At 44.2% G+C, this 26,163-nt stretch overlaps 1 protein-coding gene and 1 non-coding gene across 7 annotated transcripts in view; one reads left to right on the top strand and one right to left on the bottom strand.

The window, feature by feature from the left end:
• arhgap23a (Rho GTPase activating protein 23a) overlaps positions 1–26,163 on the top strand; it is a 482,417-nt gene that overhangs the window by 431,235 nt on the left and 25,019 nt on the right. For all 6 annotated transcript variants that reach the window (XM_070864541.1, XM_070864540.1, XM_070864539.1 and 3 more), the window contains 8 exons: positions 2,941–3,240; positions 4,884–4,936; positions 9,205–9,299; positions 11,952–12,076; positions 13,585–13,740; positions 14,105–14,183; positions 15,534–15,607; positions 24,013–24,102. In XM_070864541.1, coding sequence (XP_070720642.1) covers positions 2,941–3,240; positions 4,884–4,936; positions 9,205–9,299; positions 11,952–12,076; positions 13,585–13,740; positions 14,105–14,183; positions 15,534–15,607; positions 24,013–24,102 — 972 coding nt within the window. The remainder of the gene's footprint in view (positions 1–2,940; positions 3,241–4,883; positions 4,937–9,204; positions 9,300–11,951; positions 12,077–13,584; positions 13,741–14,104; positions 14,184–15,533; positions 15,608–24,012; positions 24,103–26,163) is intronic.
• Positions 20,606–20,687, bottom strand: trnal-uag (transfer RNA leucine (anticodon UAG)). Its single transcript has one exon. It is a non-coding gene; the product is annotated as a tRNA-Leu (tRNA).

Genomic DNA, 26,163 nt, shown 5'->3' with positions numbered 1-26,163 from the left:
GCATGTGGAATAGGGTAGCGGAGACAGAAACCCTGGAATTGTTTAAGAAACTAACCTACTGTATCCTTTCTGTTTTATCAATTTCTATCAATCTGACTCAGTATTTAAGTACTAACTCAGTGCAGTTGCTTTTCCAAAAGCATTATTAACTAATTCAACAGTGTGCTGTGATCTATTTTTGTTCTTTCCCCTCATTTTATACCATTTCCATTTTGCTGAAAAGGAATAGGGTTAAGGCTATCGATTTACTTTGTATGATGTGCCGTATGATCCTGAATTCAAGGTAGACTCTGAATAATTAACTAGGAATAAGCTCTAGGGATGTTTAATGTGAGGTAATTCAATATTGAGGCATCATAATGGCCTGAGCCGATTCCCTGAATATTTCATATAACCATGAGGTAGTGTTTGAATGAATACTTAGTGTAAGCCTGCATCAGACTGGGCTTCCTTTGTCAGCACCAGCAGTTTTAATGTAAGTACAACATAGAATGACAAGTTAATGCTTACAAATGTTATGTTGAATAGGTATGAGAGCAAGCAGATTTGTGCTTGCTTGTGAAATTGTACAATTTGTTAGCTATGAAGTACTGTTATAAAGCAGAAGTATCTTTATTCATCATGAATCTATCCTGCGGTTTCACTGAAATGAAACATATTCTTTCAAAGTTTTGTTTACTTGATATATTGATATCATGCATGCTGCTAGTTAATTAAAAAAATCTGCTATGCCTACTTCATTGGCAAAGCATAACTGGAAATCCTAAATTGGGTAAAAAAAAATACCTAAAACTGAATGCATTTGAATACATATTTCCGTAGCTCAGAGGCCAGAAGCTGTCTGATTCCAAAGGTCCACACCTTACAACAGATCTCTTGGAGTTCTAATTCAAAGAATCTGCAGTACTTCACTATTACTGTGAAGACATATATGTGTGTATCTACATTATGCTGTATCTATTACTATCATTATTTACTAGCTTCTATCCAGTACTTGTAGCTATAGTAATTTATTTTGTAAATGGGCTGACCGCAGAGGTCTATTAAAAGCTAAGTTGATGCTAAAAACAAGACCAGTGGCCGGACAGTAAATGATAATTGACGTGTATATGAACACTAGAGAATTAATTCTGTGTGGAATTCTTTGTCTGCTTTTTATTCTTATTTGAAAAAACACATAATCCAACAAGCAAATAAACCAGAAAATATTGATAAACACAGCAAGTCAGTCAGTATCTCAAAGAAAAAGGCAAGTTAATGTTTTGGGTGGAAGCCTTCATCAAGGATCCAGTGAAGAAGCCCCCAGAAACATTATCCTGTTTCTTTCCAGCATTTACTGCTTTGATGTGTGTGGTTTACACATGGGGAATTCTCTCTCTCCCTCCCCCTCGCCGATAGTGGGTACACCCAAGCACTTCTGTCGCAACAAATACACAAAAGCTCAGGATTCCCCGACTAACTGTAGGAATGTAAAACCCAGCTTACAGGCTGAAGAAAGAAAAAAACTAAAATCCGTGGAATATTTTGTGCATCTAAATGCCGGTGCCCTCTTCTCAGGGAGAGCTCTGCATGTTGCCTTGGCTACCATTATCGTACGCCTCAGATTAATGCAATACCGTTAAAGGGCGAGAATCTCGGGGGATTTTGTTGCGGTGAAGAAAGATGGAAATGTTTTCAATGCAAAAAAAATCCCGCATCAGAAAAATAACTTGATCACTGACATCTTGATTTGTGATGATCTCTTATTTTCAAACATAACATTTTGTTGCAATACTGTATTGATCAACAATACTATTTTTCTGTGCAATCATAAGTGTATGAGACCGCTGCCTGTTGGTTAGGAATGAATGAAGTGGACAAAGGGATTGTTAGAAAAGGGTATTATAGTATTATGTGAACTGCTGACATGTATTGTATTACTGCTCCTCTTCTCTAGTTATTTTCTTTGATTATCTAATGATTTATTCATTTGTTTCTTCACTTACCCATTTGTTGTGCTGATTATCTGATGGCCGATTGATTTATTTGCTTATTCAATTATTCATGTATCGCCAGCAAGACCTTAGCTTTCCATAAATTCAGGGCATTTATTTCTCTTCATCTTACTAGTTTTCTTTCAACTGTACAAGAAGACTAAACAAACTAATTTTTAAAATATTAAAATGAACCGATATTCAGTTGCTGGTATTCAGTATGGTGTCATATTTGACCCTGAAATGAGCTTTCGACCACACATCCGCAGCATAAATAAGACTGCCAATTTCCACCTCCGTAATATCGCCCGTCTCCGCCCTTGCCTCAGCTCATCTGTTGTTGAAGCACTCATCCATGCCTTTGTTACCTCTAGATTTGACTATTCCAACGCACTCCTGGCTGGCCTCCTACATTCTACTCTACATAAACTAGAGGTGATCCAAAACTTGGCTTCCCGTGTCCTAACTCGCACCATGTCCTGCTCACCCATCACCCCTGTGCTCGCTGACCTACACTGGTTTCCGGTTAAGCAACACCTCGATTTCAACATTTTCATCCTTATTTTCAAATCCCTCTATGGCCTCGCCCCTCCTTATCTCTGTAATCTCCTCCAGTCCCACAACCCCCGAGATGTCTGCGCTCCTCTAATCCTGCCCTCCTGAGCATCCCTGATTATAATCACTCAACCATCGGTGACCGTGCCTTCTGTTGCCAGGGCCCCAGGCTCTGGAACTCATTACCTCAATCTCTCCACCTCTCTACCTCACTTTCCTCCTTCAAGACGCTCCTTAAAACCTACCTCTTTGACTACCTGCGCTAATTTCTACTTATGGGGCTCAGTGTCAAATTGTTATCGCATAATATTCCTGTGAAATGCCGTGGGACGTTTCACTGTGTTAAAGGTGCAAGTTGTTGTTTGCCTTTTAGGCCATTAAAAAATATATATATTGTGTTTCTTTATTACAGAGGGTTGTGAGCAGCATTCGATCTTGGAAAAGGGTGTACGCCCTCCTGCGATCACATTCCCTGTACCTGTACAAGGATAAAAGGGACGCAGTGACTTATCTTTCTTCCCCGGCCGAGGATGAGCAGCCCATTTGTATCAAGGCTTGTTTGATTGATATTTCATACAGTGAGACTAAAAGGAAGAATGTTTTCAGGCTGACTACGTCAGATTTCTGTGAATACCTGTTCCAGGCTGAGGATAGAGATGATATGTTGAACTGGATTAAAATTATCCAAGAAAACAGTAAAACAGAGGGCGAAGTAAGTACAATACTGTTTAAATTTCTCTCTTGTTTAAAATGAACCCTGGAAGCATCTAATAGTATATTTTTTTAAATCTGGCAACCAGTCGCTGGTGTCTTGAGTGTGCACCACAAACATTATAGTTAAAATTACTTTCTTCTACATGAATGTTCATATCAATGGCATAATTTGTAGAATAGCCTATCGAGAATGGGAGAGGAGGGTAACTTACACTTGATAGTATGAGAATTTTGCTTTGGAAGAGCAAAATTCTCTTTTTCCTTTTCCCAAATTGGGTCACCATGTGCCATCTTCAGGTTGATGGGAGAACCAATGAGCTCCTGGGCCCCTGGCAATGCTAAACTGGACCAGCTGCTGGGGGGGAGGGAGGTGGGGGGGGTGGGTGCGCAAGAGCCACTTAAGGTTGAATCTCCCTTAAGTTTCCCCCTCCTTTGTGGGAGATGCTTGGCTTTTCATTTGTGCGTCTCCACAGCCGTTGGGCGAGAGTGGTAACCAAATGGAATGAATAGCTTAATCTGCCTTTCCATTAGTGTCTGAGATGTTTGTGAAACCTGTTCGCTCAATGCTGGTATCTTGTAGCGGGCAGCAACTCGAATCTGCTGGGTTTGCAAAGAAGCTTCCAAGAATATCTGGTTTTTGACTAGACTTCCTCAAAGCCATTAGGTTTAAATTAGGAGTGCCACCTACTGCACAAGACCCACACTTTGGGAACTGGCAGCTAAGTGCCCCACTGACACAAGTATAAAAGCAGCATTAGTTTCCACTCTAATATTTCAGCTAGGTAGAGCTGATATTCCCACCTTTCTAGCACGGGAACAACCTAGCCTCTGCTCATCACCTCACATGGAGACTGAGTGTTACTGGCCTCGCTATTATCTTCCCCACGACGGGCGAGAGAGAGTCGGGGCGTAAAAATTGAAAAATGTTGAACGTGTCCCCAACTCGCAGTGTATGCGCCTGTTGCCATTTTGACAGTGGCGGGGGTAACGACCGTGTGAGGGCGGGACACTTCAGTTACATATTTAAATAAAGCTCCCACCGTATAATTGGGAGCTCAATTTAAATGTAACAGTTGCCGGGCTTAGGAAACCTGGTAGCGAAATGGAGGAGGGAGATGCCAGCTCCGGAAGGTAAGTACTCTTTACAGCACTCCTTGTGGGCCAGGATAAGCAGGAGTGCACCCACACCCCTCCCCCCTCCAGTCCCTCGAGGAATCCTTCGGCCTCTCCTCTGCCGATTATGGCCTCTACCGCTTGCCATGATCAGCGACACCCCGGCACCGATCGGTAGCTCTGTCCCTTCCAATTGCCGTTTTCTTCCTGCCTCCCCTGCCAAGCCTCGATCTGTAGCTTTCAATTACTAGGGACCGTCCCCAAGGATCCCAGGCTGCGACCTCTTGCCACTAGCTTTCCCGCCCGGCAACTGGCCAGCCTGTCACTTTAGTCATCTGCCAGGTCCCTGGTCTTGCTAGGTTTCCCCCGCACTACCGTGCTCCCCCACATCTTCCCCGTCTCCCCGTAAGTATCAATCACATTGGGGGTGCCAGCTGCAGATTCAGGATTGGCTGATCATCCTGTCCTCTTGGTTCTGTAAATGTTAAAGGATTAGCTTTTAAAATGTCTTTTTTTAATTATTATTAGGACACAAGTGCAAGATTGATAGAAGTCAAATTAAAGGAGTACAGGAACCAGAGGTAATGAAACCAGTTAGATACTGAATTTTTGTTAACGTCATCTTGTTCGCGACACAAATGACCAGTACTTTGTACGCATCTACCATTGGGTTAGAGACTGGCTAACTCGCTCCTAGTCAGCATTCTGGAATGAAAAGGTGCTGATCTTTGTCAGTAAAACGCTTGCTTACTGAACCCTTCATTCTTGTTAGCTGAGGACATTGTTGAAATGTTAAATGCCCTCAAGGACGTGAACAGTGCTGTAAATCATTTCTCCCAACAGGAAGCTTTTTGTGGATTGATGAGAGACCAAATGGCCTTCCTTGTCTGTAATTATCTTGTGATCTGGTGCTGATTTTTCACACTATGCAGACTAACAAAAAGTTTTTCTTTTTTAAAGTTTTGGTCAATAGAAATGTTCAGTGTGCTGTTCAAAGAACAGGAGATGCTGGGCAGTGTAGTGTGTATTGTTCAAATTCCACGTATCTTTCTCTTGAAACTTGGTTGTTATCTGATTGGTTTGCACATAATGGCAGGCAGTGACTAGTGGAGTGCTGCAGGGCTCATTGCTGGGACCCCAGCTCTTTACAATATACATTAACAATTTAGATGAAGGAATTGAGTGTAATATATCCAGGTTTGTGGATGACACTAAACTGGGTGGCGGTGTGAGCTGTGAGGAGGACGCTAAGAGGCTGCAGGGTGACTTGGACAGGTTAGGTGAGTGGGCAAATGCATGGCAGATGCAGTATAATGTGGATAAATGTGAGGTTATCCATTTTGGGGGCAAAAACACGAAGGCAGAATATTATCTGGATGGCGGCAGATTGGGAAAAGGGGAGATGCAACGAGACCTGGGTGTCATGGTTCATTAGTCACTGAAAGTGGGCATGCAGGTACAGCAGGTGGTGAAGAAGGCAAATGGTATGTTGGCCTTCATAGCTTAGGGTATTTGAGTATAGGAGCAGGGAGGTCTTACTGCAGTTGTACAGGGCCTTAGTGAGACCTCATCTGGAATATTGTGTTCAGTTTTGGTCTCCTAATCTGAGGAAGGACGTTCTTGCTATTGAGCGAGTGCAGCGAAGGTTCACCAGACTGATTCCAGGGATGGCTGGATTGTCATATGAGGAGAGACTGGATCAACTGGGCCTTTATTCACTGGAGTTTAGAAGGATGAGAGGGGATCTCATAGAAATGTATAAGATTCTGATGGGACTGGACAGGTTAGATGCGGGAAGAATGTTCCCAATGTTGGAGAAGTCCAGAACCAGGGGACATAGTCTTAGTATAAGGGGTAAGCCATTTAGGACTGAGATGAGGAGAAACTTCTTCACTCAAGAGAGTTGTTAACCTGTGGAATTCCCTGTTGATGCCAGTTCATTGGATATATTCAAGAGGGAGTTAGATATGGCCCTTACGGCTAAGGGGATCAAGGGGTATGGAGAGAAAGCAGGAAAGGGGTACTGAGGGAATGATCAGCCATGATCTTATTGAATGGCGATGCAGGCTCGAAGGGCCGAATGGCCTACTCCTGCACCTATTTTCTATGTTTCTATGTTTTCTATAATAATGTACAGTGAAACGGGAGGTTATGTGTGGTGCTGGTGTGTCTTGTGCAATGAGTCTGTCATTTCACGGGAAAAAATCTTACTGTTTAAAAGAAGAAATTCCGGGGGGGCGGGGGAAACATCTTAAATATTTATCAGAACTTGGCAAACTTCCTTTGGTATGCAAACCTTATACAGCGCTATATATGGTCTAACAATGCAAGTGCCGGTGCTGGAGCTGGCACCGGTGCCAAACTGTTGGAAGTGAAGACTGAGTCCCTCTCCGGAATGTTTAAATCAGTAAAGGTTGCTGGTTTATGTGTGTGTCGTCCATACAGGGAACTAAGTGAAGTGAGATGCTTTTGGTTTTATAAAAGCACAGTGCCATTTTTTTTGCCCTTCACTCTCTGCTCTCCTAAATATATTGATTCCTTTCTGTGGTATGATTCCACGGGCACTGTATGCTCTGAGGCACATCGCCCAGGAGGCCATTCGTTTTGTGTGAACCTAGACAATGAGTATTTTAAAACATAAAGACTTGCATTTATATAGCGCCTTTCACAATCACCAAAGCGCTTTACAGCCAATGAAATACTTTTTGAAGTGTGATACTGCTGTAATGCTGCAAATTGACAATGACCAAATAATTTGTTTTAGTGATGTTGGTTGAGGGATAAATATTGGCCCAGGACACCGGGGATAACTCCCCTGCTCTTCTTCGAAATAGTGCCGTGGGTTCTTTTACGTCCGCCTGAGAGAGCAGACAGAGACTCGGTTTAATGTCTCATCCAAAATACGGCATCTCCGACAGTGCAGCACTCCCTCAGCACTGCATTGGAGTGTCAGCCTAGATTTTTGTGCTCAACCTTCTGACTCAGAGGCGAGAGTGCTACCCACTGAGCCACAGCTTGGCAATCTGTTTGACTGCAAGGGGTCTTTGAGCCTGACCTGATACTCGTCTGATATTCACACACTCACATTATAGCAGGGGTCTGATGGATTGGGATCAGGAGCCTAACATAAAGGACATTGAGATCAATTGTAGAACCCCTGCTGCCATCCCAGCTGCGATCAGATAACTAACTTCAGGCTGAGAATTAAACCTGGGGCTTTCCTTAACTAGGTAAACCACTGGGGAGTCCACTGTGTGCTTATTTTTTATAAACCTTTAATAGTAACTCTTTTGCAAACTGATGTTTACTGTTAGGATCCTGATGGAATCAAGATTTTGAAGAAAAGCAAGGGAGTTATCCCCAGTGTCCTGGTCAATATTTATCCCTCAATCAACATAACAAAATAGATTATCCGGTCATTATCACATTGCTGTTTGTGGGACCCTGCTGTGCACAAATTGGTTGCCGCATTTCCTACATTATAACAGCGACTACACTTCAAAAAAAGTATTTAATTAGCTGTAAAGCGCTTTGGGACAACCTAAGCAATATTCCTTCTGGAGGTCCCACGCAGCCGGCTCACCGGCTTTTAATTGGAAAAACCGTGCACGCGCAGAATTTTGAATGGGCTGCGCGCCCCATTAAAGTGGCAGTGTGGCCCCCCAAAAAATTAGAGGAAACATTGATCCTGAGGTCGTTTTTCCTTCTTTCCTTCCTTATTTCTTTCTCCACCTACATTAATTTTTGTGTGTGCCAACAATCCTATGTTCACAGAAGGATAGTGCTAAATTTAATATTTTGCAGTGTATGAAAGGAAGTATGTTGTATTGAGGGAATTTTCTTTTAAAAATAGAGAAATCAAATAGTGTTACCAAATCATTTTATACTATAATTTTATTTATTCTGACTTTTATTACTTTTTTAATGTCTTAACTCCGCACGTAACATCTGCTGGCTGAGATAATCAGCAGGAAACCTGCTTCAAGGTCATTACCAAAGTTGTCGCATAAATAGTGTATGATAAAGTCGGCCTGTGACCCTCTGACTGACTGACTTTGCCTCTGATCATCACTTCCCTCTGTGTTGTGTTACAGGGCTTTATTTTACTGTCTAACATGTAAGTTTATAATGTTGTTGAGGGATCAGGAGTACCTTCCTCAGTAGTTACATCTTTATAGCTCTTTTTCTCAATCAAGCAGATCATAAGGATATATTATCTGAACTTTGCTAGAGCTCGCAAAATAAATGTCAGTATGATTGTAGAACGGGTTGATTTTTTCAGCAAAGAATAGAAGAATAGGTAACACAGAGACCAAAAGATGGGCTACTACCCAGATGACGGAATGAAACTGTACATTGTAGCTAAATAATTACAAGTGCTTTAACTGACTAAATTGAAGAATTTACTAGTAGTTTGGTCAGTGTAATGTATGCACCTGTGAGTGTGCTCACAGATTGGTAGAGCTGTTGCATTGTGAGTGGCTTAGGCAGTCACGTGATGTTCACAAGACTCAATAAAACTCCAGCAGTTGGGTCTAGGTCATCCATGATGAGGTATGCAGTTGTGAGCCTTGTGGATGAACTGGTAATATGTAGTGTGATTGTCAAACCTTTGTTAATAAACTAACTAGTTCTTAATAGCAATGTGTTGCAATGAATTCTTAAGCAAAGAACCCATGAAGCAAATACCAGTCAGGTAATCTTAAATTCAAGCAATATATATCGCTCTAAAATATGTATGATTTGGGCATGGGTCCACGTGCCAAAAGATAGAAAAGAAATTACTGTTCTGCCACTTTAACTTAAATTTTGATTGCATAACTGAGATTGCACCTGTATTGTTTTACAGCCCCGCAAATAATAAGTCCGATTCTTCTCCAAAAGGATCGCGTCACCATGTCACCCGACGTCCACGCTCTCCCAGGCAAGATAATGCAAACAAAGGTAATTCACTGGCACAGCCATGTTTACCCTTATAGTGCTGAGAATCTCATCAAGGGAGTCAAGCGTTATGGGGAGCGGCCAGGGATGTGGAGCTGAGGTCAAGATCAGATCAGCCATGATCTTATTGAATGGCGGAGCAGGCTCGAGGGGTACTCTTGCTCCTATTTTTTATATTTTTATCACTTTCCACTTGCTTTAGTGATTCACCCTCGCAATTCACTCCTATCTCCAATTGTTCAGAGTTAAAGCAGAACTTAAGCTTACTTGCAATGCTACTATTTCTGCTGGAGAAGGAAAAGTAACAGGGGGTTCTTCTTTAGCTAGGAGAGTGTTATTGAGAAATCTAAGTGAAGGACCATCGTTCATAGTGGAAGACACCACAAAGATCAATGGAGAAGACTAAGTAAATGAGTTAATAATAGTTAGTTAACACCAAACTTGAGATTTGAAAGCCTATAAATTGCAGGAAGATGAAGATACACAATGAAGATGAGTTTCACAATTTTGAGATCCTGAGAAGGAATGAGTGAGTAAGAGACACATATTTACTGAAGCCTAAAGCATTTCATTATTCACATGTTGTTCAGTAGGAATGTGTCGCTCTTAAGTTTCCACGGAAAAACTGCTAGTGGGACGAAACTCTGAGTAGGCCTGTGTCTCACGATAACTCAAGGTCTGTAAATGGAGACACTTGCTTCACTGCACCTGCAGGAGTTAACAAGTGCACCAGAGGGCACTCTTGTTTCAAACAGTACAGTACCTTCAATGTTCTGCAAAAATAGATCTCCACAGAGAGGGAAGTAAAATGGAAGAATGCCGCTTCAACTGGGGCTGCTCTTGCATGAAGGCTTGACAGCAGGTCACCTGTCTGCCCCCAGCTGAAAAATGGTCGATGATCTGGGAAAGAGGGAATAAGTGAGAAGTAGCTGTTAAATTAATTTTTTTAAAGAAGTATAAGTGTACAAATCCTTCATTCTGCAATTATTTTAGGTAAAATCTTGGCAAGAAAATGTGTATTAAAGAAGTATGTGTAGAAATCCTTCATTCTGCAATTATTTTAGGTAAAATCTGGGCAAGAAAATCTGTAACTGAGTCTGTGGAATACATTTATTTGTTTATGTCATTTAGTTCCAGAATTTTTTTAAAAACTGAGAATGAATAATCTTGTTAGTAGTAGGGATGCCACTAGTTCAATTTTAGACTGGACAGTCAGTTCTTTAAGTAGGTTATCCAGAAATCTGTAAAATGTTAACTGGATTCCAAAAGCCTGTTTGTATTTCTCTCCCCCTCACCCCTCAGCTTCTGTGTGTTATGATGTAGAAGCATCAGTTATTACATTTTAGGTGAATTTTCATCATTCAAAATGGCTGAGCGAGATGCATGAATCCCATCCTTCAGGCGCTGCTGGCTCATCAGTCTTTGTACTTTCCAGCCATGACTGCTGCCGGGAAAGCTCCCTGAGCTAACCATTTGTACTCAAATCAGAAGAGCAATCTTCATCGTAGAAATCGGTGCAGCCTGTCATTCATGTGCGTGTTTGTCTCTGCCAAAGGCAACCACAACTGCATTTTTACTTACCTTGCAAAATTAAGGCTCTCATCTTTACTATAAAATAGAAAAGAACTTAAAAATAACACATTAACATTTCTGCTGAAAGTAGCAATTAGAAGAATCAGTCATGACTAATATTTTTCTAACTCCTGGCATTATCATTTGAATTTGGGCCATCGTCCCTTTTGTCTCTCTAATCTCTCTTGTCTTCTACCCTATCACAGATCTTCCCTTTTGTTCTTTCTTCCCCTCCCCCTTTCAGTGCTTGTTAAGAATCTGTTCTTTTTGAACACTCTCCAGTTCTGACGAAGGATCATCGACCCGAAACGTTAACTCTGCTTCCTCTCCACAGATGCTGCCTGACCTGCTGAGATTTCCAGCATTTTCTGTTTTTATTATAATTAGAAGAAATCTTCCCTTTGTGTTTATGATATTGCTAACACATTGCAACCAGAAGAAAACTCTCCTCATTCCCCCATCCTTTCCAATGTCTGGAATCGCAACTGTGAACCTTTAGCAGGCTTTTTTGCCACAGTGCAGACTGCTTTTGTCTTTAAAATGATGACATTCATTCTATTTAATACGAGAATGTGACTACAAAAGGAAAGTCATTGTGGCAATTGCTAATTGAGTTATCTTTGAAATGTGCAACCCCATGATGAGCAAAAGCAATCCAATAGTATTGAGAGGGATTATAAAGAAAGAAGAAATTTCCCAAGGCACACGTAGCTGGTTAGAGAGAGTTGTGATATGCACTTAGCCTAACTCCATAGTAACTAATCTCCTCACATCCGAGGATGTATATCCGAGTGACTGAAGTTTAAATGTTTTAATGGGTTATACAGCTTGCATGATGCTATTGAACAAGAGTACAAGTCACACTTGGAAGGGTAAAGGCGTTTAAACCTATTTGTTCTTGATGGTAAAATTGTTCAAGACAAGTCAAAAAACATTTTAAGTGTGTGCTAAGGTTCAGGAAACTTTGTTCTCGTGCAAATACTGACTGAACCTCCTCATTAAAAAACATAAATAAAATGTATCTGGGTTTTTTTTCTTGTTAAAGTGGTGAATAACCTTTTGGCTGCCTCTTTCTTTTTCCAGATGAAAGTAGCCCTCCTAAGGACAAGAGTTCTTGGTTGAACATAAGAAAGAAAACTAAGAAACCGGTTACAGGGGCAGCTTTTGGTGTTCGCCTAGAGGATTGTCAACCTGGTGTAAATAACAAGGTATTGGTTGTGTGTTCTTTCCATTACTAGGCTGTGAAAGTTCATGTATATGCCTTAATATCTTGACACATACACCTGCTTATTATTTAACGTGGAGCTTTGCTTTTGCTCTGGAAGTCCCTCCCTAAACCTCTCCGCTTCTCTACGGGCCCAAGTTTCCACAGGATAAAAAACGGGCGCCCCTCCGAGCTGGGCGCCCGTTTTTCGCGCCTAAAACGGCGCCAGAAAAAAACCGCGCTATTCTCGAGCGCTTTGCAGCTCCTTGTCTGTTTGGCGCGGCGCCCAGGGGGGCAGAGCCTACACTCGTGCCGCTTTTGTAAGTGGGAGGGGGCGGGTACTATTTAAATTAGTTTATTTCCTGCCGGCAACGCTGCGCATGCGTGTTGGAGCATTCGCGCATACTCAGTGTGAAGAAAACATTGGCACTCGGCCATTTTTGTAGTTCTTTGTAGCTGTTTAATTTTTGAACATTTTTTAATAAAACCACATTGCCATCAGCACTGAGGCTTCTCTTCTCACTGTCTCCTTCCCCTCCCTCCCCTCCGTGGCAACAAACAGCTGTCTCCTTCCCCTCCCTCCCCTCCGCGGCAACAAACGGCTGTCTCCTTCCCCTCCCTCCCCTGCGCGGCAACAAGCCGCTGTCTCCTCCCCTGCGCGGCAACAAGCCGCTGTCTCCTTCCCCTCCCTCCCCTGCGCGGCAACAAGCCGCTGTCTCCTTCCCCTCCCTCCCCTGCGCGGCAACAAACGGCGGTTTCCTTCGAACGATGGCTGAAGCACTTTCACACAGGCAGGAAGATGGTTTATTTAATCTTTTCTTTGCTTATAAATGTTTATTCAGGTTGGATTTATTTGTATAATATTTGTAGAAGTATAAATAAGGATTGATTGTAGAATTTAATGAGTTCCCTTCACCCCCCCACCTCGTTCTGGACGCCTAATTTGTAACCTGCGCCTGATTTTTTAATGTGTAGAACAGGTTTTTTCAGTTCTACAAAAATCTTCACTTGCTCCATTCTACTTTAGTTTGGAGTACGTTTTCACTGTGGAAACTTTGAAATCAGGCGTCAGTGGCCGGACACGCCCCCTTTTGAAGAAAAAATTCTGTTCCAAAGTAGAACTGTTCTACCTCACTAGAACTGCAGAAAAAAAAATGTGGAGAATTGCGATTTCTAAGATAGTCCGTTCTCCACCAGTTGCTCCTAAAAATCAGGCGCAAATCATGTGGAAACTTGGGCCCTAGATCTCTCCTTTAAAACACTCCTTACAACCTACCTCTCTCACCAAGCTTTTGGTCACCTGTCCTAATAGCTCATGTGGCTCGATGTCAAAGTTTGTTTGATAACGCTCCTGCAAAAGCACCTTGGGACGTTTTACTATGTTTTTTGGCGAATAAAAATTTTATTTCATCTGTTTTATATTACATTTTTAGACATAAAGTTATTTACTGCAGTATAGCGGCCTCGATATGCTGTTCAAATATTGATGTGTGTATGTATTTGTTCTTTCAGTTTATTCCGTTGATAGTGGAGATCTGTTGTAAATTGGTGGAGGAGAAGGGTTTGGAGTACACAGGGATCTACAGGGTACCAGGAAACAATGCCATGGTCTCCAGCCTACAGGAGCAACTCAATAAGGGAACGACTGATTTAAATACCTCAGAAGAAGTAAGCCACCAATTCTTTGACAAACTTATCACTACCCTTTCTCTATTTTGCATTTGTATAAGTCATGGGAGGCTTATTTTGCAAGAAATTAACCTTCTGTTGCGTTTCCTGGATGACCCTGTGCGGACAGCTCACCGTTGAGCATCAGTCTCTAACCAGAATCTATAACTATGGCTACACATAATTTGGCAGTTTTTGGTTTTAAAAAAACTGTGAGAAACATCAAATTTGACCCAGCCTTCACTCTCTGCTACAGTTCCCATGGCTCGTGAAAGAATGGTCAACAGTAGGGATCGGTATTTTAGTGGTGTCCTCGCTAATGGCATATAATGGCTGCTTATATTGATTAATATTGACTTTGCAGAAATGGCAGGACCTGAATGTGATTAGCAGTTTGCTTAAGCTGTTCTTCCGAAAACTTCCTGAGCCTCTCTTCACAGATGGTGAGTAAAATATCGTAATAATTCATTGGCTGTAATTTCAAAACAGTGTATCACTTGTACAATTTTGGAAGTCAATATACTAAAGCTAGAGCAATAAATGTCCATTTTGGGATGTTGTGAACAATAATTTTGAAGTATTATAAAATGATCATTCAGTTTCATAGAAAGAAAGGGAGAAAATCTTTTTGGTTATTTGGTGCCTTTTCATATCAACCAGATGTGTCAATGTACTTCTCGTACAAAGAATGGTTTTGAAGTGCAATGACTAATTTGGGCAAAATGCCAATTTGTGCACAGCAAGATCCCATAAGCAGCAATGTGTTGAATTACTAGTTAATCTGTTTTTGGTGATACCGGTTAAGGAAGTACCCTTGACCGCTCTTGCCTTGCAAACTATCGGCCCATCACCAACCTCCTTTTGCTCTCCAAATTTGAACGTGTAGTCACCTCCCAAATTCATAACCATCTTTCGCGCAACTCTACATTTGAACCCCGGGAGGTCCGACCACCTTGGCGGTGGGGGGAGGAGGTGTGTGTCCGATCGCCTTGGTGGTGGTGGGGGGGATGGGGGTCTGATCCCCAACTTCGGGTGGTGCGGGCTGGTGGTGAGGGAGCTTGGAGGGCCGTGAGGAAGCACTCCTGTTCCTCCCGGCCCACTAGCATTGCTCCCAAGGCTGAGGCTGTCTCGTTGCAGCCACCGGGAATCCCGAGCTCCAGGATCCCGGCCGCCTGCAGTGAAACCGGGCAAGGAGAGGCTTCAGGCCTCATTATAATAATTAAATTGCCAACCCGCCTCTTGGCAGCGGGTGGCAGCGCCGCCCCCCCCCCCCCCCCCTTCCCCACCCTGTCCCGCCTGAGTGAAAGATGAAATGGGCGGGATGGGGTTCATATTTTTTCAACTTTCCCTCCCCCCACCCCACGCCTCCAACCCACCCAATCTTGCCTCTAAATTACAGCCATTGATAACAGCCCCACCACAAACACCGTTCACTAGCCACCGATTCCATTCCCCCACCTGACTACTGTCTCGGGTTGGTACCAGACTATTTCCAACCTTGGCGTCCTATTTGACCCCACATCCTCACTCTCACCAAGACTGATATACTTCCACCTCCGTAATATTGCCAGTCTCAATCCCTGTTTCAGCTGCTGAAACTCTCCCCCATGGTTCAATTACCTCCAGCTCGGATATTTCAATGCTCCCCTGGCTGGCCTCCCATCTTCCCTATCTATAAACTTGAGCTCATCCAAAATTTTGCTTCTGACCCAGAGGCAAGGGCACTATCAGCAGAGTCAAGCTGACAAATAGCTGCAGCTAACTTGTGTATTGATGTTTCCTGTATTTTACAGATAAATACAATGATTTTATTGAAGCCAACAGACTGGAAGATGCAGCAGAAAGACTTCAAACATTTAAGAAACTGGTAAATTGCAGTAGATTACAGAACTGTAACCCCTTGCATATATTCTAACTCTGGATAACTATACATGTATTTGCAGCTTGTAGCAAATTAACATTATCAACGTCTATTGGAAATGATTAAAAAATTAAAGCTGACACTGTTATGTATGTAAACATTACCAATGTGTAAGACTTGCCACCAGGGAGCGCACCTGTGGGAGACCCAAGGGTCACCTGCACACCCTGGGCAAGCAGGTATAAAAGGCAGTCTACCATGCTGCTTCCTCACTCTCGAGTTACATTAAAGAGACCAATGTCACAACAGTTTGAGCTTACAATATACAGTCTTGTGTAGTTATTCTGAACATAACAATTGGCGACGGTTGATCATGAACTTTCACGCGGTTATGGCTGCCGTTGGTATTCTTGAGATATTTGTTGAGGGTGTTGATTGGGAAGCCTTCGTTGAGTGTCTTGACCAGTACTTCGTGGATACTTGTACTACCAGTACAACGAGCTGGATAAGGAAGAAACCGCGGTCAAGCACAGTGCGATTCTCCTCACTGTTTGCGGGTTCACGATATATGGCCTCATCAAAAATCTGCTAACATCGACGAAACCAACGGAGAAGACATATGAAGAGTTGTGCATGCTGGTTCGGGAACACCGCAAGCCGAAGGAGAGCATCTTGATGGCCAGGTATCGCTTTTATACGCACCATCGCTCCGAGGGCCAGGACGTGGCGAGCTATGTCGCTGACCCAAGACGCCTTGCGGGACCGTGCATATTTGCTGGATTTTTTGGGGAAGTGTTGCGGAACTTTTTCGTGCTTGGAATCGGCCACGAGGTCATTCTTCGCAAACTGCTGCCTGCCGAATCCCTAGATCTGAGCAAGCCCATCACGATAGCCCAGGCTTTCATGTCCACGAACAATAACACTAAACAGATATCATTGCAACATCGAAGCTCACCGGCAACTACTGTGTATAAAATAACACTTTCAGCAGGCAGAACTGTACATGGCAAGGCCAACACGCCTGCAGAGGCCAGACCTAGGATGACTCAGAGTCCGCCGTGGGGCGTGAATGCGAATCCATTTAACACCATGTTGGCGCTGTGGGGGTAATCATCGAGCCCATCAATGTCGATTCAAGCACTATGTGTGCAAGGGTTGTGAAACAACGGGGCACCTCCAGCGAATGTGCAGATATGCTGCGACTCACCACGTGGCAGAGTTGGCAGAAGATGACCGATACGGCGCGGATCACGCTGAACGAGTAAGAGAGGCAACTCAACCCGAGGCTGAAGAGGAAGTGTATGGGGTACACACCTTCACTACCAAAATCCCTCCAATAATGTTAAAAGTCAAATTAAACGGCATTCCAGTTTCCATGGAATTGGACACGGGGGCAAGTCAGTCAATTATGAGCCAGAAACTGTGGGGCAACAAGGCACAAAGGCCAAAACTATGCCCGATCCACACCAAGCTGCACACTTACACCAAAGAGCTCATACCAGTCATTGGCAGTGCGGCAGTGAAGGTATCATACGATAGAGCTGTACATGATTTACCACTATGGATTGTACCAGGCCGTTGTTCGGCAGAAGCTGGCTAGGAAATATCTGATGGAACTGGAACGACATCAAAGCACTGTCTTCGGTGGATGACGCCTCGTGCGCCCAAGTGCTAAACAAATTCCCGTCATTATTCGAGCCAGACATCGGCAACTTCACAGGCACCAAAGTGCAGATCCATCTAGTCACTGATGCACGATCCGTTCATCACAAGGCCCGAGCAGTTCCATACATGGTGCGAGAGAAAACCAAATCGAGCTGGACAGAATTCAACGAGAGGGGATCAAATTGGCAGTCGAGTTCAACGAGTGGGTCAGTCCAATTGTTCCGGCGTTGAAAAGCGATGGGACGGTCAGAATCTGCGGGGACTACAAGGGTAACGATCAACCGAGTCTCGTTACAGGACCAGTATCCACTACCCAAAGTGGATGTCCTGTTCGCAACACAAGCAGGGGGGGAGTCATTCACCAAGCTGGATCTAACCTCTGCTTACATGACACAGGAGCTGGCTGAACCGTCGAAAAAATTGACATGCATCAACACGCACAAAGGACTGTTCATATACCACTTTGGGATTCGCTCGGCTGCGGCCATCTTCCAGAGGAACATAGTGAGTCTGCTGAAATCGGTTTCGCGCACCGTGGTGTTTCAAGACAACATCTTGATCACTGGCCGCAACACCACCGAACACTTGCACAACGTGGAAGAGGTTCTAAAGCGACTGGACAGAGTTGGACTCGGGCTGAAACGCTCCAAGTATGTTTTCCTGGCACCAGAGGTCGAATTTCTGGGGAGAAAGATTGCGGCGGACGGCATCAGACCCACGGACTCCAAGAACAGAGGCTATCAAAAATTCACCCAGACCATAGAATGTGACGGAGCTGTGTTCGTTCCTGGGAGTCCTCAACTATTTTGGTAATTTTCTACCGAGGTTCAGCACTTTTCTGGAGCCTTTGCATTTATTGCTACGCAAGGGTGACAACTGGGTTTAGGGTAAATCTCAAGAGGCAGCCTTTAACAAGGCCAGAAACCTGCTATGTTCCAACAAGTTACTTGTATTGTATGACCCGTGTAAACGTTTAGTACTAGCTTGTGATGCATCTTCGTATGGGGTCGGTTGTGTGTTACAGCAAGCCAATGTGTCAGGCAAATTGCAACCGGTTGCATATGCAGCCAGAAGCTTATCTAAGGCTGAAAGAGCCTACAGTATGGTTGAGAAAGAAGCATTAGCATGCGTATACGTGGTTAAGAAAATGCACTATTTGGACTCCGGTTCGAACTCGAAACCGACCACAAGCCGCTCATTTAGCTATTCTCAGAAAGCAAAGGTATTAACACCAATGCTTCGTCCCACATCCAAAGATGGGCACTAATGTTATCTGCGTATGACTATGTAATCCGCCACACACCAGACTCTGAGAACTGTGCGGGTGCCCTCAGTCGGCTACCATTGCCCACCACCGGGGTGGAAATGGCGCAACCCACAGACTTGCTTCTTGTAATGGATGCTTTTGAGAGCGAGGGGGAAAAGTCACTGGTGGGCATAGTTTATAGGCCCCCAAATAATAACTTCACGGTGGGGCGGGCAATAATCAAGGGAATAATGGAGGCATGTGAAAAAGGAACGGCAGTAATCATGAGGGATTTTAACCGACATATCGATTGGTCAAATCAAATCGCACGGGGTAGCCTTGAAGAAGAATTCATAGAATGCATACGGGATTGTTTCTTTGAACAGTATGTTACAGAACCTACAAGGGAGCAAGCTATCTTAGATCTGGTCCTGTGTAATGAGTCAGAAATAATAAACGATCTCCTTGTAAAAGATCCTCTCGCAATGAGTGATCACAGTATGGTTGAATTTGTAATACAGATTGAGGGTGAGGAAGTAGTGTCTCAAACGAGCGTACTATGCTTAAACAAAGGGGACTACAGTAGGATGAGGGCAGAGTTGGCTAAAGTAGACTGGAAACACAGACTAAACGGTGGCACAATTGAGGAACAGTGGAGGACTTTTAAGGAGCTCTTTCATAGTGCTCAACAAAAATATATTCCAGTGAAAAAGAAGGGCGGTAAGAGAAGGGATAACCAGCCGTGGATAACCAAGGAAATAAAGGAGAGTATCAAAGTAAAAACCAAGGTATATAAGGTGGCCAAGGTTAGTGGGAAACTAGAAGATTGGGAAAATTTTAAACGAAAGCAAAGAATGACTAAGAAAGCAAAGATAGATTACGAAAGTAAACTTGCGCAAAACATAAAAACAGATAATAAAAGCTTTTACCGATATATAAAACGGAAAGAGTGACTAAAGTAAATGTTGGTCCCTTAGAAGATGAGAAGGGGGATTTAAAAATGGGAAATGTGGAAATGGCTGAGACCTTAAACAATTATTTTGCTTCGGTCTTCACAGTGGAAGACACAAAATCCATGCCAAAAATTGCTGGTCACGGGAATGTGGGAAGGGAGGACCTTGAGATAATCACTATCACTAGGGGGGTAGTGCTGGACAGGTTAATGGGACCCAAGGTAGACAAGTCCCCTGATCCTGATGAAATGCATCCCAGGGTATTAAGAGAGATGGCGGAAGTTATAGCAGATGCATTTGTTAAAATCTACCAAAATTCTCTGGACTCTGGGGAGGTACCAGCGGATTGGAAAGCCTCTAATGTAACGCCTCCGTTTAAAAAAGGGGGCAGACAAAAGGCAGGTAACTATAGGCTGGTTAGTTTAACATCTGTAGTGGGGAAAATGCTTGAAGCTACGCGGGACATTTAGATAGGAATAGTGCAATCAAGCAGACGCAACATGGATTCATGAAGGGGAAATCATGTTTAACTAATTTACTGGAATTCTTTGAGGATATAACGAGTATGGTGGATAGAGGGGTACCGATGGATGTGGCGTATTTAGATTTCCAAAAGACATTCGATAAGGTGCCACACAAAAGGTTACTGCAGAAGATAAAGGTACGCGGGGTCAGAGGAAATGTATTAGCATGGATCGAGAATTGGCTGGCTAACAGAAAGCAGAGAGTCGGGATAAATGGGTCCTTTTCGGGTTGGAAATCGTGGTTAGTGGTGTGCCACAGGGATCGGTGCTGGGACCACAACTGTTTACAATATACATAGATGACCTGGAAGAGGGGACAGAGTGTAGTGTAACAAAATTTGCAGATGACACAAAGATTAGTGGGAAAGCGGGTTGTGTAGAGGACACAGAGAGGCTGCAAAGAGATTTAGATAGGTTAAGCGAATGGGCTAAGGTTTGGCAGATGGAATACAATGTCGGAAAATGTGAGGTTATCCACTTTGGGAAAAAAAACAGTAAAAGGGAATATTATTTGAATGGGGAGAAATTACAACATGCTGCGGTGCAGAGGGACCTGGAGGTCCTTGTGCATAAAACTCTTTTTGGAAAATTGGCAAATATTACACGCCACAAATTCTGGCAGCGGTGGGATCCGAACCCACGCCTCTGAAGAGATTGGAGCCTAAATCCAGCGCCTTAGACCACTCGGCCACGCTGCCATCCCAAAAAGTTAGTTTGCAGGTGCAGCAGGTAATCAGGAAGGCGAATGAAATGTTTGCCTTCATTGCGAGAGGGATGGAGTACAAAAGCAGGGAGGTCCTGCTGCAACTGTACAGGGTATTGGTGAGGCCACACCTGGAGTACTGCGTGCAGTTTTGGTCACCTTACTTAAGGAAGGATATACTAGCTTTGGAGGGGGTACAGAGACGATTCACTAGGCTGATTCCGGAGATGAGGGGGTTACCTTATGATGATAGATTGAGTAGACTGGGTCTTTACTCGTTGGAGTTCAGAAGGATGAGGGGTGATCTTATCGAAACATTTAAAATAATGAAAGGGATAGACAAGATAGAGGCAGAGAGGTTGTTTTCACTGGTCGGGGAGACTAGAACTAGGGGGCACAGCCTCAAAATATGGGGGAGCCAATTTAAAACCGAGTTGAGAAGGAATTTCTTCTCCCAGAGGGTTGTGAATCTGTGGAATTCTCTGCCCGAGGAAGCAGTTGAGGCTAGCTCATTGAATGTATTCAAATCACAGATAGATAGATTTTTAACCAATAAGGGAATTAAGGATTATGGGGAGCGGGCGGGTAAGTGGAGCTGAGTCCACGGCCAGATCAGCCATGATCTTGTTGAATGGCGGAGCTGGCTCGAGGGGCTAGATGGCCTACTCCTGTTCCTAATTCTTATGTTCTTATGTTCTTATGTCACGGTTCGCCAGATCAGGACCTGGACTAGCCAGGACCTGGACTAGCCAGGACCTGGTGCTATCACTAGTAAAAAAACTGCGTCCTCAATCTGATTTGGTCGGTGGTTCCCAGGGAAATATAAGACGAAATTAAGCCGTTCCACCGAAGCAAGGATGAAATATCCATCCATTCAGACTGCTTCCTATGGGGGAATCGCGTAGTTTTGCCAAAAAAAGGCAGGGAAATATTTATACGCGACCTTCACAGTACCCACCTAGGCATAGTCATGATGAAGGCTATTGCCAGGTCGCATGTTTGGTGGCCCGGCATTGACTCGGAATTGGAGTCATGCGAAAACCACTAACGGTTGCTCACAGTTGAGCAATGCACCAAGGGAGCATTGCTCAACTGAGTCTTTGGTCATGGCCCTCCAAACCGTGGTCCAGTGTCCACGTAGATTTCACTGGCCCCTTTCTAGGAAAGATGTTCCTAGTAGCAGTGGACGCTTACTCTAAATGGAGTGAATGTATAATAATATCGTCCTGTACGTCCACTGCTACCATTGAAAGCCTCCGGGCCATGTTCGCCACCCATGGTTTGCCTGACATTCTTGTTAGTAACAATGGATCATGTTTCACCAGCTTGGAATTCAACGAGTTCATGACCCACAATGGCATCAAGCATGTCAGGTCTGCGCCGTTTAAGCCCGCATCCAATGGTCAAGCGCAACGTGCAGTCCAAACCATCAAGCGGAGCTTGAAACGCGTGACGGACGGTTCTCGGTTATCTCGGATTCTGCTCAGCTACCGCACGTGACCCCACTCGCTTACCGGGGTTCCCCCTGCAGAATTGCTAATGAAGCGAGCACTCAAAACCAGGCTCTCCTTAGTCTACCCGGATCTCAATGATCATGTAGAAACCCGATCGTGCGGCTGTATCGCGTAACATTAAGGTTAATGACCATGTGTTTGTTCTTAATTACGGTCATGGTCCTAAATGGTTTGCTGGCAATGTGTTAGCCAAGGAGGGGAATAGAGTGTTTGTTGTCAAACTTTTGAATGGATAAACGTGCAGAAAGCACTTGGATCAGACAAAACTGCGGTTCACTGACAACCAAGAACAGTTTGAAGAGGACATTGCCATCAATGATCCACCCACACACACACTCAAACAGCAATCGACCTCGTGGTCAACCACGAGGATGAACCCACCATGCCCGACAGTCCGATCAGACCAGCCACACCGCAGTGCAGCAATGATCTGACCGACTCACCCATGCCAGGACTTCAACTCAGGCGATCAACCCGGGAACGCAGAACCCCGGATCATCTCAACTTGTAAATAACTTGTATCTAAGACTTTAGGAGGAGGAAATGATGTTTTGTATGTAAACATTATCAATGTGTAAGACTTGCCACTAGGGGGCGCATCTGTGGGAAACCCAAGGATCATCTGCGCACCCCGGGCAAGCAGGTATAAAAGGCAGTCTGCCATGCTGCTTCCTCACTCTGGAGTTACATTAAAGAGACCAAGGTCACAACAGTTTGAGCTTACAATATACAGTCTTATGGAGTTATTCTGAACATAATCGACACGATGCCTTTAAAGAGCTCTTCCTGCTCCAAGTCATTTAAATTCATCCCTTAACTCACCCCTTAATCTTCTCTGCTCTAAGGCGAACAATCCCAACTTCTCTAATCTCTCCACACAACTGAATTCCCTCATTTCTGGTACCATTGTGATAAATCTCCAAATCCTTGACATCCTTTCTGTTATGTTCATAATAAAGTGGTGTAACTGAGTACTGTAGATGTAAGTGTGACCTTAGTTCCTTTATTCTACTCCAGAGTGCCCGTACCGCTTGGGAGGTCTGCTTGTAAACAGTGCTCCCAAGGGATACTGGGAACCCTTGGGACTCGCAACAGGTACGCCCTCAGGTGGCGGTATAATACTGGTTACGTAGGGTTGCATACATAATACTTTCTAAAGTGTGGTGCCCAAAATTGGACAATACTCCAGCTGAGGTCTAACCAGTGATTTATAAAGGTTTACCATCACTTCCTTGCTTTTGTACTCTATGCCTCTGTTTATAAAGCCAAGGAGTCCGTATGCTTTTTTAAAACAGCTTTATCAACTTGCCTTGCCACCTTCAAAACTGTGTGTCTGTGAACTCCCAGGTGTCTCTATTCCTGCACCTCCTTTAAAATTGTACCATTTAGTTTATACTGTTTCTCTCCATTTTTCCTTCCAAAATGCATCACTTCACACCTCTGCATTGAATTCCATCTGCCATGTCTGTCTATGTCCTCCTGATGTCTGCTGCTATCCTCCTCACTGTTTGCTGCAGTTCCAATCTTTGTGTCATCTGCAGACGTTGAAATGATGCCCTCTATACCCAAGTCCGGGTCATTAATATATATCTAAAAGAGCAGTAGTGCCATACTTTCCTCCTGAGGAACAGCCATTCACTGCAACTCTCTACTTTCTGTCTCTCAGATTTTGCCTTTATAAGGAGATCGTATTTGGACTTGAAGCATTTATGTTTAATTTTTAGACATACTTTCTATTACATTAGAATTCATAGTAACTGAGCATGAATGTGTTGTTGCATAGTAATAAGGCTTATATTATTTCAGCTTCGGAACCTACCTGAATATTATTTTGAAACCCTGAAGTTCCTCACAGGACACCTGAAGACTGTAGCAGATCACTCTGAAAAGAACAAGGTACCCTGTACTCTTTCAACAGTTTACCAATTACTAGGGTACTAAACAGAGCATTGCTGTTTGCACAGTATGTCCGACATATGTGATAAATTACTAAATCCAACATCAGCAGCTTGCAATGCTAAGCAGTGGTGGGAAAAGAGACAGGAGAGGTGACTGAAGCTGTAGTTACATGGGTAGTTCGAAGGATGAAAGAGGAAAAAGATGTAGGAAGGTGCATGTTTTTAGAGCGGGAGTTCCAGAATGAGGCCAAGACCGTTAAATACTCTGCCTCTGAAGCTGTGACGGAAGAAGTGGGGTGCAAATTATGCCAGGGATGACAGAGCAGAGGATAGGTCTGGAGGAGGTTGCGGAGTTAGGAACAGGCAAGGCTGTGGGGCAAGTTGTACATTTTCTTTTTATTTGTTCATGGGATGTGGGCATCGCTGGCAAGTCCAGCATTTATTGCCCATAGCTAATTGCCCTTGAGAAGGTAGTGGTGAGCCGCCACCTTGAACCGCTGGAGTCCGTGTGGTGAAGGTGCTCCCACAGTGCTGTTAGGGAGGGAGTTCCAGGAGTCTGACCCAGCAACGAAGAAGGAACGGCGATATGCTTTCAATTCAGGATGGTGTGTAACTTGGAGGGGAACGTGGACGTGGTGGTGTTCCCACGTGCCTGCTGTGCTTGTCCTTCTAAGTGGTAGAGAATCCGGGTTTGGAAGGTGCTGCCAAAGAAGCCTCGGTGAGTTGCATCTTCTTGATGGCACACACTACAGACACGTTGCGCTGGTGGTGGAGGGAGTGAATGTTTAAGGTGGTGGATGGGGTGCCAATCAAGCGGGCTGTTTTGTCCTGGATGGTGTTGAGCTTCTCGAGTGTTGTTGAAGTTGCACTCATCCAGGCAAGTGGAGGGTATTCCATCACACTCCTGACTTGTATCTTGAAGATGGTGGAAAGACTTTGGGGAGTCAGGAGGTAAGACACTCGCCGTAGAATACCCAGCCCCTGACCTGCTCTTGTTGCTACAGTATTTGTGGCTGGTCCAGTTAAGTTTCTGGTCAATGGTGACGGCCCCCCCCCCCCAGGATGTTGATGTGAGGGAATCGGCGATGGTAATGCCGTTCAATGTCATGGGACGGTGGTTAGACTTTCACTTGTTGGAGATAGTCATTGCCTGGCACTTGTGTGGCGTGAATGTTACTTGCCACTTATCAGCCGGAAGCCTGAATGTCATCCAGGTCTTGCTGCATGTGGGCATGGACTGCTTCATTATCGGAGGAGTTGCAAAGGCACTGAACACTGCGCAGTCATCAGCGAACATCCCCACTTCTGACCTGATGATGGAGGGAAGGTCATTGATGAAGCAGCTGATGATGGTTGGGTCTAGGACACTACTTTGAGGAACTCCTGCAGCGGTGTCCTAGAGCCGAGATGATTGACCTCCAACCACCACAACCATCTTCCTTTGTGCTAGGTATGACTCCAGCCAGTGGAGAGTTTTCCCCATGTGTCCCATTGACTTCAGTATTACTAGGGCTCCTTGATGCCACATTTGATCAAATACTGCCTTGATGTCAAGGGAAGTCACTCTCACCTCTCCTCTGGAATTCAGCTCTTTTATCCATGTTTGGAACAAGGCTGTAATGAGGTCTGGAGGCAAGTGGTCCTGGCGAAACCCAAACTGGGCTTCAGTGAGCAGGTTATTTATGAATAAGTGCTGCTTGATAGCACTGTCGACAACATCTTCCATCACTTTGCTGATGATTGATGGGCGGTAATTGGTCAGATTGGATTTGTCCTGCTCTTTATGGACAGGACATACCTGGGCAGTTTTCCACATTGTTGGAACAGCTTGGCTAGAGGCACGGCTAGTTCTGGAGCATAAGTCTTCATCACGATAGCCAGGATGTTGTCGGGGCCCATAGCCTTTGCTGTATCCAGTGCGCTCAGCCCCTTCTTGATATCATGTGGCGTGAATCGAATTGGCTGAAGACTGGCTTCTGTGATGGTGGGGACTTCAGGAGGAGGCCGATTTGGATTGTCCACTCGGCACTTCTGGCAGAAGATGGTTGCAAATGCTTCA

Source organism: Pristiophorus japonicus, chromosome 21, assembly GCF_044704955.1.
Source record: "Pristiophorus japonicus isolate sPriJap1 chromosome 21, sPriJap1.hap1, whole genome shotgun sequence".
Lineage (NCBI taxonomy): Eukaryota > Metazoa > Chordata > Chondrichthyes > Pristiophoridae > Pristiophorus > Pristiophorus japonicus.
This window is presented reverse-complemented; position numbering and strand designations above follow the sequence as displayed.